General features: G+C 38.6%; 1 protein-coding gene across 1 annotated transcript in view; it reads right to left on the minus strand.

The window, feature by feature from the left end:
• APELA (apelin receptor early endogenous ligand) overlaps nucleotides 1-5849 on the minus strand; it is a 15815-nt gene extending 9966 nt beyond the window's left edge. The window contains exons 1-2 of the mRNA XM_080672238.1: nucleotides 5571-5849; nucleotides 3851-3940 (exon numbers count right to left, since the gene is read on the minus strand). Coding sequence (XP_080528364.1) covers nucleotides 3852-3940; nucleotides 5571-5646 — 165 coding nt within the window. The 5' untranslated portion in view covers nucleotides 5647-5849 and the 3' untranslated portion in view covers nucleotide 3851. The remainder of the gene's footprint in view (nucleotides 1-3850; nucleotides 3941-5570) is intronic.
• Nucleotides 5850-13236: the final 7387 nt, after the last annotated feature.

The following is a 13236-nucleotide window of genomic DNA, read 5'->3' on the forward strand; positions in this document are numbered from 1 at the left end:
CCAGCCAGCATGGCTCAGTGCTTGAGCATCGACCTATGAACTAGGAGGTCACGGTTTGGTTCCATTCCCCGTCAGGGTATATGCCCAGGTTGTGGGTTTAATTTTCAGTGTGGAGCGTGCAGGAGGCAGCTGATTGATGATTCTCTCTCATCATTGATGTTTCTCTGTCCCTCTCCTTTCTTCTTTTTCTAAAATTAATAAAAATATATTTAAAAATATTTCAAGGTAGAAATGATAATCCTGGTAAACCAACTGGAACTAAATATTAGGGCACTGTGTTCAGAAAATTACATTGAGACAGTAATGTGTATTTCATAGTATATAGTATCTTACATAGTAAACAACTAATATATGGTATCTTCACAATTCTCAAAATCTTGAGAAAACAGGAGAAATATTTGAGTGGGAGGAATTGAAGAGTTTACTTTTAGGTGTTCATTTACATTACTTCGAACAGGGTGGACTCACACAGAAAATGGGATTTGAAGAGAACCCTAGTCACGGGGGCGGGGGAAGGTTTAAACTTGATGAGATGAGCCCTGCTAAAGTGGAGATTCTGTGCTGAAGGCAAAGTTGGCTTTCAGTTCAGCCAAAAAGGCAGAATGGAGCAAGAAGGGCCAAAACAATAGGACACTTGTGAAAAGAAAGGGGAGGCAGGCCAGAGATTTGGTCAAGGAAGTAGGAGATCCATAACTTTGAGGGGTGAGAATAAGGCAGAAAATAGAGAACTAGACATTTTGAATGGTAATCAAGGATAGCAATTATAAAATTGTACACCATTGGTTAATGAAATTTTAAAATTTCATTAACCAATGGCACATCAATAAATTAAAAAGAAATTTAAAAAAGGGTGGCAAGAGAATATTATCTGGTCTCAACTTATAAAAGATAACTTGACCAAATTTCTTTTCATAGCCATTACTTCTAGTAAGTGAAAATGGGCAAGAGAGTGGGAAGATTTTGACTTTACATACTTTTCTACTGTTAGAAAAAATTTTACACCATGAAAATGTATTATAGTTATTAAAAAGCTAGATGGAGCATGTACTAATAGTTATATACTGTAGTTATCTAGAGTACACATTTAAATAAAAGTATTACTGTAGTAAGATTTTACTTTTGGAAGGGGGAAATCATTAGAGTCTAAAACTCCTACCCCATTTTCCACTCTAGCTCTCATATTAACCTGGAAACTTGGAATTCCTGATACCCTTTCTCTTGCTTTCCCCCACTCTAATTCACTTAGGGCTGAATGTGATGCTGAAATATTTCTGTGAAGAAAAAAAAAATCAAGAAAATGAATTGTATGCAGCATAGGTTTTCTATTTGATTAAGTCTATTTCTATTTTTTAAAATATATTTTATTAATTTTTTACAGAGAGGAAGGGAGAGGGATAGAGAGTTAGAAACATCGATCAGCTGCCTCCTGCACACTCCCTACTGGGGATGTGCCCACAACCAAGGTGCATGCCCTTGACCAGAATCGAACCTGGGACCCTTGAGTCCGCAGGCTGACGCTCTATCCACTGAGCCAAACCGGTTAGGGCAAGTCTATTTCTTTTTAATTATTAGGAAATCCTACTGAGGACCACTGAAGAGGACTCTAGAAGCTGAAAAAGTTGATATTCAAGGTAATAGAACATTCCTACTAAGTGAGTTGAAAGTCTAAACCATTGTAAAGAGTTAATTTGGAAAAATTCTGAAGTTAACTGTTTACCTTATCTATCCTTTTTCACTTTTACTTGACCCTAACTGAATCAAGTAGCCCCATGTGATTTTATCTAAAGCGTACAGGAAAACAGAGGGGAATAAATGAAAGGGCTCTTCTGCCTGCGTTCCACTGCCTCGGTCTAGTGTGCCTTTACCCAGCATACAAGTTGTCAAGATGTTGTGTTGCAAGATATATAAAAAGTGTGCAAAGATGTAGGACACTGAGAATTGTGCTACCAAATTTGAAGGTAGCACTTGTTATAGCACTGGTTCAGCAAGATCTTGGAAAATTATCTAATGTTTATCTTGCATTGGTTCTTATACTATCTCTGGATTCCAAAATAAGGCTTTTATACCTTCTTCAAAGAACTGTAGCTTCAAAGAATGTAGGACTAGTCTAAACACTGACAAAATGAATGCTGTAAACTGAGCTCCTTAAAGGAATCAGCCTAATTTTGTAAAAGGTTGCTATTATTAAATGTTTTATATGGCCTTCACTGAAATTTCCCTTTGGTTTACAAATTTGGTTTGTAGGTCAGAATTTTTCCTCAACTTTGACAATTCAAATTTCCCAACTCTATCTTGTTTACTTGAAACACTGGTTTTTATGGCATGTGCTTTGTAGAGAAAGCCAATATAACCTGTGGCTAACTAAGGGCTTTTATTCGCAGTTATGTAAGGTATCTTGCTCTGTATATGCAGGAATTCCCTTGCTATTGTGAAATACCTCCTCTCCTCTTTGTTATTTGTGGGGGAGTGCTGGGAAAATCTTGAACTTCTCCACTCCTCCTCAGCACAAATTTTACCATTATTTTTTAGATGTGAGAGGGGAATGCATTATCAACACACAGCAAAGGATTCTAAATATAAAATCCTTTTAAAGCATATTTGAGCCTCTGCTAATTGTTTTCTCAAAGAACTTATTGCATCTTTATGGATTCTTCCACCAAATTTATTTTTCAGATGTTGATAGCAAATAGTAATTTGTTATAGATTACAGGCATAGAGAGCTTGGCTTTTTGTCTTAGTCCCCATGATAAATGCTTACTAGTGAAATGCTTATTACTGAATTGCTCTTCCTTCTTTTAATGTTCTACTCAGGACTTTCACTGGGTCTGAAAACAACACATTAAACAATAGGTATATTTCTTTCATGAATAATGCCATAAACACTACAATCTATTGGCCAACTGAATAAGCAAATTCAGCAGTTGCCTATGTGTTAACCAGCCGAGGAATATTTCTATGGCATTTTTTTTAAGAAGATATATTTTATGACTTAACTAGCTTAAAATTTATTTATTTGTAGTATGAAATAACTTAAACTTGGGCAGTGTTTGAAGTTGATTGATTCAGACAGTATTACTGGTGGTGGTGGTGGTGGTGTAAAATCATAGGTCTTTTAATTATCTTTTTTTTTTTTTCCAACGAAAAAGAGGGGAGAGGAGCAGCAATCTATTTGGAATTTATCCTTAAAAAATGCAACTATCAAGACCAGTTCTATGAGTGAGGCTGTAAAGTTGCTATGCCATTAATATTAAGTTGATTTTACATATTAAAATAAATATTTTCAGGAAAAATAAACTGCATATTGAGGCTAGCACATCATTCACCTAGTGTTGTTGGGCAAATACATCCATATACTGAAGCACACAGTCGTCTTAATGGGAAATATACTAGTTCCAGATAACATAAGGAGCTATTAAGTGTTTTTCAAAACACATGATTAAAGAGATACTTTCATAATTATATTCTCCTGGTGCCTGATATTTAAATAATAATTGTCAAACATACACAATAGTATTAATCCCCATATAACTCTCATTCAGATTCAACAATTATGAAGATTTTCCTACATTTTCCTTATCTATCCCATTAAATTATTTTCAATCATCATGTCATTTCACTTTTTTTTTAAATAATTCTTTATTGTTGAAAGTATTACATATGTCCCCCCTCCCCCCGCATTGGCCCCCTCCAGCTTGTTTCACTCTTTCATCTGTTAGCATGCATCTCTTACACTGACATTACCATAAGGCCATTATTACCTGTAACAAAATATGAATAGACATTCTTTGGTACCTATTTTCAATCTGGAATGTTGCCTAAATGTAGGAAAGCTATTTTCCATCAGAAATACCTCAGGGGAAGGGCACTCTTGAATGGAGAGGCATACATCTCCTCTGATGGCAGCTGAGTCTATGTAGTTTTCTTCTCATTGCCAAATTAGCTGAGGGGGAAAAAAAGAGAAGTATTAGGAGCATTTTCCCGAAAATTAACTGTTGTTTAGTCTGGGGGATGCAAAAGAATATTTAGAATTCAAATTATAGTGTGATTTGCTACTTGTTCAGATGTGATTATGATATAAAAAATTAATGTGATGCAAATACACAAGGTATATTCCCAGTAGTTCATTTTAATAGCAATATCCTCCTCCATCTACATATCTTTTTCCTAAATGCTCCTGGACCTTGTATTTTTTTTTCCAGTACCAAAGGAATTTAATATTATTTACACAGTTAAGGAACAGAAAATACATTTCCGTTAGTTAGAAACTGATCTCTATAATAAAATAGATTTTAAATTCAGTGCATGTCATTATTAACTGCTAAGGAAATCTTAGCCCTTGTCTGCCTTAAAACAATTTTTATTGGCTGTAATTATTGCTGTGTAGTCCCTGCTTTCTGTTAATTTCTCAAATCATTTGGATGGTCCTGTCTTCTACTTACAGTTCTACAGAGCTTTGATTGAGACACCCCCCCCTCCCCCTACCCCCGCCTGGACCTTGTATTTTATGTAGTGAATTAATCACATTTTATAAGAACATTATACAAGGTGTTCCATATTTCAGAAAAGTAGAAATGGTTTGAATAGCAATTGTTGTAAACGTTAAGGAGGAATGCTTTCTGAGTTGCTAATTTGGAACTTCTTTCTTATTTATGTAAAAGGGAACACCAGGGGATTCCATTTGAAATAACCTCAGTGATCAAACTTCTGATTAACTAAGATTAACTAAAAGGCAGAGATTGACTTTTTAACCAGTTACTTACCATTTTCTGTCCTAAGTGGAGAATTACATTATCAAGTGAATAATAGAACATATTTGGATATAAATATAAATACCTTTCTGTTTATATTTAGGTTTGCTTGTTCCTGAGTCAGAAAACTTCCCAATTTTTTTTACTTGCTAGTGCTTCGAAACCTTAGATATTTGGTTTTGAAGTAAAAGCACATTAGAATAACTGTTTACTAAATTTCTATTGGATAAGAATAACACAAATGATACCATTATTGAAAAATATCTCAAGTAAATTAATATTTATCTTGACCATACATATTTTTGACACTTTTGGGTTTTAAGCACAATAATACTACTATTGTACTTTCTTGTTTCAAGTGAAACATCTAATTATATAACTGGAAATAATAGCTATTGACCCATTTAAAGAATTCATCTACAATTTGCCACATGATTTTTATATGCTGTGAATTCAGTTAACATTGACCCATTCCAGCCAGCAACGTGCTCTTTTAATAAACTGCTTTGGATTTGCATTTTACCCAAAAATCTATAATAGACCAAACATTTCCGTTCCTTTTTTACTTGTAAGAACAACATATCTACAATAGCTAAGGGGTCTTTAAATTAGAAAAATAGTGGTAAAATATTTATCATCATTTTAATATGCAGCCATTTTTTAAATATCCAGATAGAAAGAATACTTCTGAAGTCCTACACACCCCCAGTACCCTCAAACATGTCTAAGAGATTTTCAACATAAACACAATCACGCTCTGAGACTCGTGGACAACAACAGGCATAAAAACAAGTTCCTCTTACAAATATATCAAAGTCTTACCTGGTCTCTGTCCATTGATAAGAAGAAGACTCATCATAAAAATTAAAAATACAAAAAAGAATTGTTGAAATCTCATTTTTCTGCCACACTAAAATGGAGCAGTAGCTCTCAAAGTAAATCAAACTTCTTTGAACAGTCTGTGCAATATCTGTGTGGCTCTTCTCACATTCTAATGACAAACCTCGGAGAACTGCCAGCTGCCTTTTCCAGAAAGGTTAATGATCACATCAGACAAGGTTACTGGTGTGTTGTGCTGCGGTCAGAGCCTCCCCCGGCCCCAAACCCCTCCTCCACTCCCCTCCTCCTTCCCCTCTGTCACTCCCCTTCATTTCCATAAGCAAATATTGGTGAAATAAACCATTCAAGTGTGCTGTAACTTCAGTGGAAGTCTACTCTGGAAGCTTTTAGGAGAGACTGATTTAATTCAATCTGGATTTGGCGAAATATGTAAAACTAGGCATGGCTTTGCCTCCTCCCCTCAACACTTGCATCTGTTTAAACTTTGTGTTGCCCATATTGGTCCCACATGCAGAAACCAATGGAAATGACAGGAAGTCTCTCTTTTGTCCTTTTTCAGAAGGAATTCTGAAGCTCTAACTTAAGACTCCCAAATGCTTTGTGGCAGAATGTGCTGAATTGCTTTCTCATTACCAAATCGACTGCAAAGTGGTGCCTATTTATCTTAAATCTCTAAATTGCTTAATCTATGTGGGTTTATATCAATAAACATTCCTAGGGTTTAGAATGTTCTGAAATAAATCTGAAAAGAATTTATATTTTTATTTTGTAAAGTGCAATTTAAAAAGTAATGATCATTTTTATCTGCAATATGTCCAGGATTTTTAAAAAAGGAAGTGTAGACAAGTCACAAACTCATGAAATCTGTGTTCTGTTAAAAATTTTATATGTGGTGAAATACCAGGCTAATGGGATACCACAGTCACAGAAATCAGAGCTCTCCCAACAAATCCAGAAAGCACAAAAACCATCAGTATCGTCTTCTCACACATGCACTAACATCTCCTTTTGTTTAAAGTACTTCCTTCTCTTTTATGAACTGAAGTTACTATACTTACTATAAAGTAAACCAAAAGAATCATGAAGATACACTTTTGAAACACACGTAGAGCCGAAATACCAAATCTAAAGCATATGCAGCTTTTATGAGCTATCAGCAATTTGTTACATTTGGCCTCTTTAGATTCAGGTAGTTGGTACACAACCCTGGGCTTACTGAGTTCTGAAATTAATGTATGATTTGTCTTGATCTTACAAGTCAGTTTGTAAAATTCCCTGCCTGCCTAATGTAAATAAAAAAGGGGCCACATACTAAACCTGACAAGATCAGGGGAGGCCTACATGGCGGCCTTACCAAAGCAGCTCTTGGGGGGTTGTCATGGCCGGTATTTTTCCCTAACCAAGGTCAATCTTTACCTTAACTGAGACTGCCTGCTGCCTTTTTTTGCATCTACAATAACATACCTGAACATGTACCTTTGGAATAGCAAAGTAATTTCCTCTTTTTTCTGGACCTCTAAAAGCACAACCACTGCACCAGAGCCGAGACCCACAAATCCTCTCATTGTTATTATTATCATGTCAATTGTTAACTGTTAGCTATTCTATACCCACCTATGTAAAAGAAGCATGTGTCTACCCTTTTCCTTTTTACCCTATCCCAGAGATTTCCCAGCTTTGCTCTCTCTCCCCTCCCTTATCTATCACTAATGTATTTCATGTAACCCCCCTTCCGTCTTCCCCTTTGATTCTGATGTATAAAATAAGTGGTAAAACTGCCATTTCCTGGAGCATTTTCTCAACCCATTGAGATTCTGCTTCCTGGCAATTGTCAGTTTGTCTCAAATAAACTCATAAAAAAATTCTTATAGATTTGGATGTTTCTTATATTTGTGGTAGGCAGTTAGACAGACATGAACAGTGCAAGGTTGATGGGCCAGGTACAGGTTACCTGAGAGAAAACCCCTGGGTGCCTAGCAAAGGACAATTGTAGGTGGGACCTCATCCCCAGAGTGACCTTTCCTCCCCTAGTATATCACTGGTCATGCGGTTTGGACCCCCTGATCTTTTCTACAATAGAGATAACATCTAGGCCTCAGCTGTATTTCAGCTCCAGGCCCAGATAAGCGGCAAAACCAGACAAGGACTCCCCCCCACCCCCTTCCCCACCACTGACCTCAGGACCAGACTAATTGAATAATGAGCCCCTGCCCAGGCGCTGACCAATAAATCACAACCCTGAAAGGACACACCTGGAAAGCTGCTGAATATTCTGTTGAGATCTTCCCCTACGACCGTGGTCGGCAAACTGCGGCTCTCGAGCCACATGTGGCTCTTTGGCCCCTTGAGTGTGGCTCTTCCACAAAATACCACGGCCTGGGGGAGTCTATTTTGAAGAACTGGCGTTAGAAGAAGTTTAAGTTTAAAAAATTTGGCTCTCAAAAGAAATTTTTATCGTTGTACTGTTGATATTTGGCTCTGTTGACTAATGAGTTTGCTGACCACCGCTAGGATCTCCCCTAAAATCTCTACCTTTAAAACCCTTAAGACAGCCCCAGCCAATTTGGCTCAGTGGCATCGGCCAGGGGATTGAAGGGTCCTGAGTTAGATTCCTGTCAAGGGCACACATCTTGATTGCAGGCTCAATCTGGCCCCAGGCGCATACGGGAATACAGGAGGCAACCAATGGATGGCAACCAATGGATGTGTCTCTCTCATATCGTCTCTCTCTCTCTCTCTCTCTCTCTCTCTCTCTCTCTCTCTCTTCCCTTCCTCCCTGCCTTCCACTCTCTCTAAGCATCAATGGGAAAATATCCTCAGGTGAAGATTAACAAAAAAACCACCACCACCAACAACAAAAAAACAAAAAACACTTAGGACAGAGGGAGGCCCAGCGCACTCTCCCTCTGGGAGTACACCCATGCCTTTTTCTACCCTCTCCCTAACCTACCTCCACAGGCATATCACCTCTACCTTCCTTACCTCTAAGCTCCTTACCTCTATAACTTGTTTCCTAAGCCCATTTCTTCTAGGAATTACTTCTTCTTCCTCTGTGATTTTCCAAATAAATGTTCTCTTAGAGTTTGAATCTTGGCTTTGAATTCTTTCCTAGCCAGAACTCCAGTACCAAGGTTGCTGAACCCAGGTCCCAGTGTGATCCCATGTGTCTAACACCTGGTGCTGTTTTTGCCACCCCACAGCAACTTGACACTAGCTATGCATGCACCTCATAAAAGGCAATAGCATTCAGAAAATCTTAAAATCCAAAGAATATTTACCTGTTTGGAGACTGGAAGCATAATGCTAAAGGGTACTACATTACCATGCTGTATCTGTGCATCACTACATACAGTTGAATATAACAGTTTGGACTCATAAAAGTGTTTTATGAATGGCAAACAGTGCCTCAGATCATTACTTCCCTTGCCAGGTTCTCTGTACAGTCACAATGGAAAACAGTAAGCTAACAAGATTGAGTGTTAAATCAAGCAAACCAACAAAGACCAGTATAGATTTTGACAATATAATTTCAAGCCAAGTTTTAAATCTATTCAAAGGTTAGTTTATCTGTGGATAAAATAGTGACCACCACAGACTGCATACATAGATTACAATGTTTATATTTTATTACCAGAAGATCAACGATGAACTAAAATGTGGCCAATATAAGCAAATACTGTGTAAGATATATGACATCTCCACAGGGTGCAGCAAAGTGTTGTATTTGTCATGTAACCACTTTGAACATCAATTTTCTCATTAAAAAAATGAGGTAAGATACCTGGTTTTCCACTTACAAGAGTTCTAAAAGTTTAGCAAGATAATGGATTAAATTTATGAAAGTTAATATATTATGTATATATTTTAAAATTATTCTTTCAAAAAACAACTTAAGGAAGATGATGTTTAAGCAGTTGATTACTGGAGTATAGTAGTAAAGTGTTATAAAATTGAGGGGCAAACTGAAATTCTAAACATTGAAGGACAATAACAAATGACCTAGCATTTCTATGGAATGCGAGTCAACAATTGCGGTAAATCACTCATGTTAGTATTGAGCAGCCGGGCATGGCAGAATCTTGGTAGCAAAGTGGTAAATCAAAACAATGCAAGTGGTTCTGCAAACAGGATGTTTAGCCTGCAACTAGATGAAAATGATAAATCATCTTTGTTTATGTGAACAGAAGCCTTAACTTCCACCCCACCTACAGTAAAGGTCAGCCTCTTTGAGAGTAATGCACTGTCCCTCTGGGCCAGGTGCCATGCAAAATGCATCACATATATTACATCACTTAATATTCCTCAAAACACTCTGAAACATTATTTCCTGTTTACAAAATGAGAAAACTATCAACTAAAGCGGGTGTAACCACCAAGGCGACACAACTGGGAAGAGAAATAGATGGAATTCAAATTCCATGACCTGAGCTTTCATCCATTTTCCTATCCTCCTGTCTAAGGTCAAAATTCTAGTTTTTGTAATAATGGCCTATTGAAGCTATCCTATATAACAAAAGTGTAATATGCTAAGTGTCCGACCGTTCATTTGACCATTCATTCAACCATTTCACCAGTCGCTATGACAGGCACTGACCACCAAGAGGCAGATTCTCCGACCGGTAGGTTAGCTTGCTGCTGGGGTCTGGCCGATAAAGAACTGGGCGAGAAGGGCCGGACAAGCCCTGGAGCCCTCCCATGGTCCCTCCCCAGCCAGCTGGCCCACATCAGTCCTGATTGGAACTGGGCAAGACGGCTCTGATTGCCAGCCAGGGACCCCACCAGTGCACCAGGCCTCTAGTTATAAAAATAAGTTAGGAAAATACTTATACTGGGTTGAACAGTGTCTTCTCCAAATTCATGCCAACCTAGAACCTCAGAATGTCACCTTATTTGGAAATAGGGTCTTTACAAATGTAATTAGTTAATATTGAGGTCACACTGGAGTAGGTTGGGCTCTAAATCTAATATGACTGGTGTCCTTATAACCAAAGAAGAGGCACAGAGACATACAGGGACATACAGGGAGAATGCCAGGTGACAACAGAGCTAGAGATTGGAGTTATGCTGTTACAAGACAAGGATTGCCAGCAACCGCCAGAGTTAGGAGAGAAGCATAGAACATACTCTCCCTCTGAGTCTCCAAGAAGGAATCAAACCTTCTGACACTTTGATTTTGGACTTCTGGCCTCCTGAATAGTGAGAGAATATATTTCTGTTGTTTTAATCTACCTGGTTTGTGGTTCTTTGTTATAATTGGCCTAGGAAACCAGTACAGGTGCATATATTCCATAAGTAGATTATTCTTTATGTAATTTTATAAAAAATACTAGGGGCCCAGTGCATGAATTCGTGCACTTTGAAAGGAACTGTGGGCCGCAAGGCTGTGGTGGACACAGGGATGGGTCTCGGCCCATCCTCCACGCCCCTGCCTGGCCCCTCCCGCCGCGGCCCCATGGTTCCCTGTCTGCTGGCAGCCCCGTTCCCGCCGCCTCCGCTCCCACACGCTAACGGCGCTGGCCCGCTCATACCCGCTGCTGGCACCAGTCCCAATCGCTCCACGCTGTCAGTGGTTTCAAGCAGCAGCTGCTGCCCCAATCAACCCTTAGGGGTAGGGGTAGGTGGAGAAGCCCTCAGAGGTGGTCAGGGTCAGCAGCTGCTGCTTGCACCCGCTGACGGCACTAAGTGATTGGGGCTGGCGCCAGGCACTGGCAGCGGGTGCAAGTGGCGCTCCAGTGCCGGCAGTGGGTGTGAGTGCCAGGTGGGACTGCGGCGCGCGGGAGCAAAGAATTTTCAGTAGCCACCAGAGGCTTGCCCCATGTTCCGTGCACACCTCCTGGTGGTCACCGCATGTCGTAGAGACCGGTTGTTCGGTTGTTCTGCCATTCGGTCTATTTGCATATTAGGGTTTTATAGATATAGATATATTTTATGTTGGCATACTGTATATGCCAGGTGTTAACAGAAGCTATTTTTTTTAGATATCATAATCTTATGATGTAAGTTTCATCTCTATTTTACAGATGAGAGAACAAACTCAGAGAATTAAGTTACTTGCCCCAGATTAAATGAAATAGCTAATAGCAAAGCCAAGATGAGGCCTGTATTTATCCAGTCCTGTGCCTTTTCCTCCTTTGATTTTGATCCTGTGCCCTCATTTGTCCAAAGAAAGCTTGCCCCATCCACCTTGTCTTCTTTCTCACTTGCATCTTTTGTTTTCCTTCTCACTTGCATCTTAATCTTTCCTTCCCTACAAACATGCTCTTCCCAATCTAAAAATTCTCTCCTTTTGCCCATTTTCTTTCAGTCACTACTCACTCAGATGACTGAAACAAAGATTGTTCTGCTCCCTCACCACCTTCTCAGGATACATCTCCTTGATCTTGGACTCCAGATTTCACACTATTGACACTGGTGTGTCTCACATAAAAAGTAAAAAAAATAAAAAAATAAATCGTTAAACTGTCAAAGAGGGCCTTTCTGTGAAAACTTCAATCTACTCAAATTAGGTAACTCTGCTTACATTTTTCTCTTTTCTTGTTCTTGCTCATGCTGTGTGTTTCTTTTCTTTGGAAACATCTGCTCTGTTTGTGCCAATTTTACTTAATTGAAGTCGTACTAGTTTTTTAGGATTTAATCCAGTCATTTAAGATCAGTTCAACAGCCGAAACCGGTTTGGCTCAGTGGATAGAGCGTCGGACTGCGGACTGAAGGGTCCCGGGTTCGATTCCGGTCAAGGGCATGTACCTTGGTTGTGGGCACATCCCCAGTGGGGGGTGTGCAGGAGGCAGCTGATCGATGTTTCTCTCTCATCGATGTTTCTAGCTCTCTATCCCTCTCCCTTCCTCTCTGTAAAAAATCAATAAAATATATTTAAAAAAAAAAAAAAAAGATCAGTTCAACAGATATCTGTTGGGTACTTAAATTACTGCAATATTCCAGGCTCTGTTCTAGGTATAGGATAAAATGAGGAATCAGAATTAGGCCCTACTCTTGAATTTAATGTTTATTTATTAAATTTTATCTAATTTAATTTTTAAATAAATTCACTAGGTTTCTTCTATAAGCTTTTTCTCATTCCTGCAAACTGAAAGTGATTTATTTTTTTAAAAAAACCAACAGAACAATTTTATTTATTGACTTTAGAGAGAGAGAGGAAAGGAAAGAACAAAACTGATTTGCTTTTCCACTTAGTTACACATTCATTGATTAGTTGATTCTTATATATGCCCTGACTGGGGATTGAACCCGAAACCTTGACGTATCTAGACAATGCTCTAACCAACTGGGCTACCCAGCCAGGGCTGAAAGTGATTTCTATTCTGTTCCGGAGATCTGGAAAATCCCCTCTGTTATCATAGCCTTTTCATCACCGTAGCCCTTAATTCCTCTCTTGTGGGCCATAATACATTTATCCTGGTCTGACAGTTTCTTGAGAACATATGGACTCCTTGAATGGAGAGACTTGCCCTTTCTCATTTTGATGTTTTCTCCAAGGCCTAGAAATATTAAATTCATATTGAAGTGAATTGAATATGGAAATCACGAGATATTAAAAAAATGAATGGGTGAGAACGTAAAACCAGGATGACTCCAGAAGTGAATATTGAATAAAGAGAAGGAATATGTAAAAAATATGTATCTGGAAAGG

Source organism: Plecotus auritus (genome assembly GCF_963455305.1).
Source record: "Plecotus auritus genome assembly, chromosome: 6".
NCBI lineage: Eukaryota > Metazoa > Chordata > Mammalia > Chiroptera > Vespertilionidae > Plecotus > Plecotus auritus.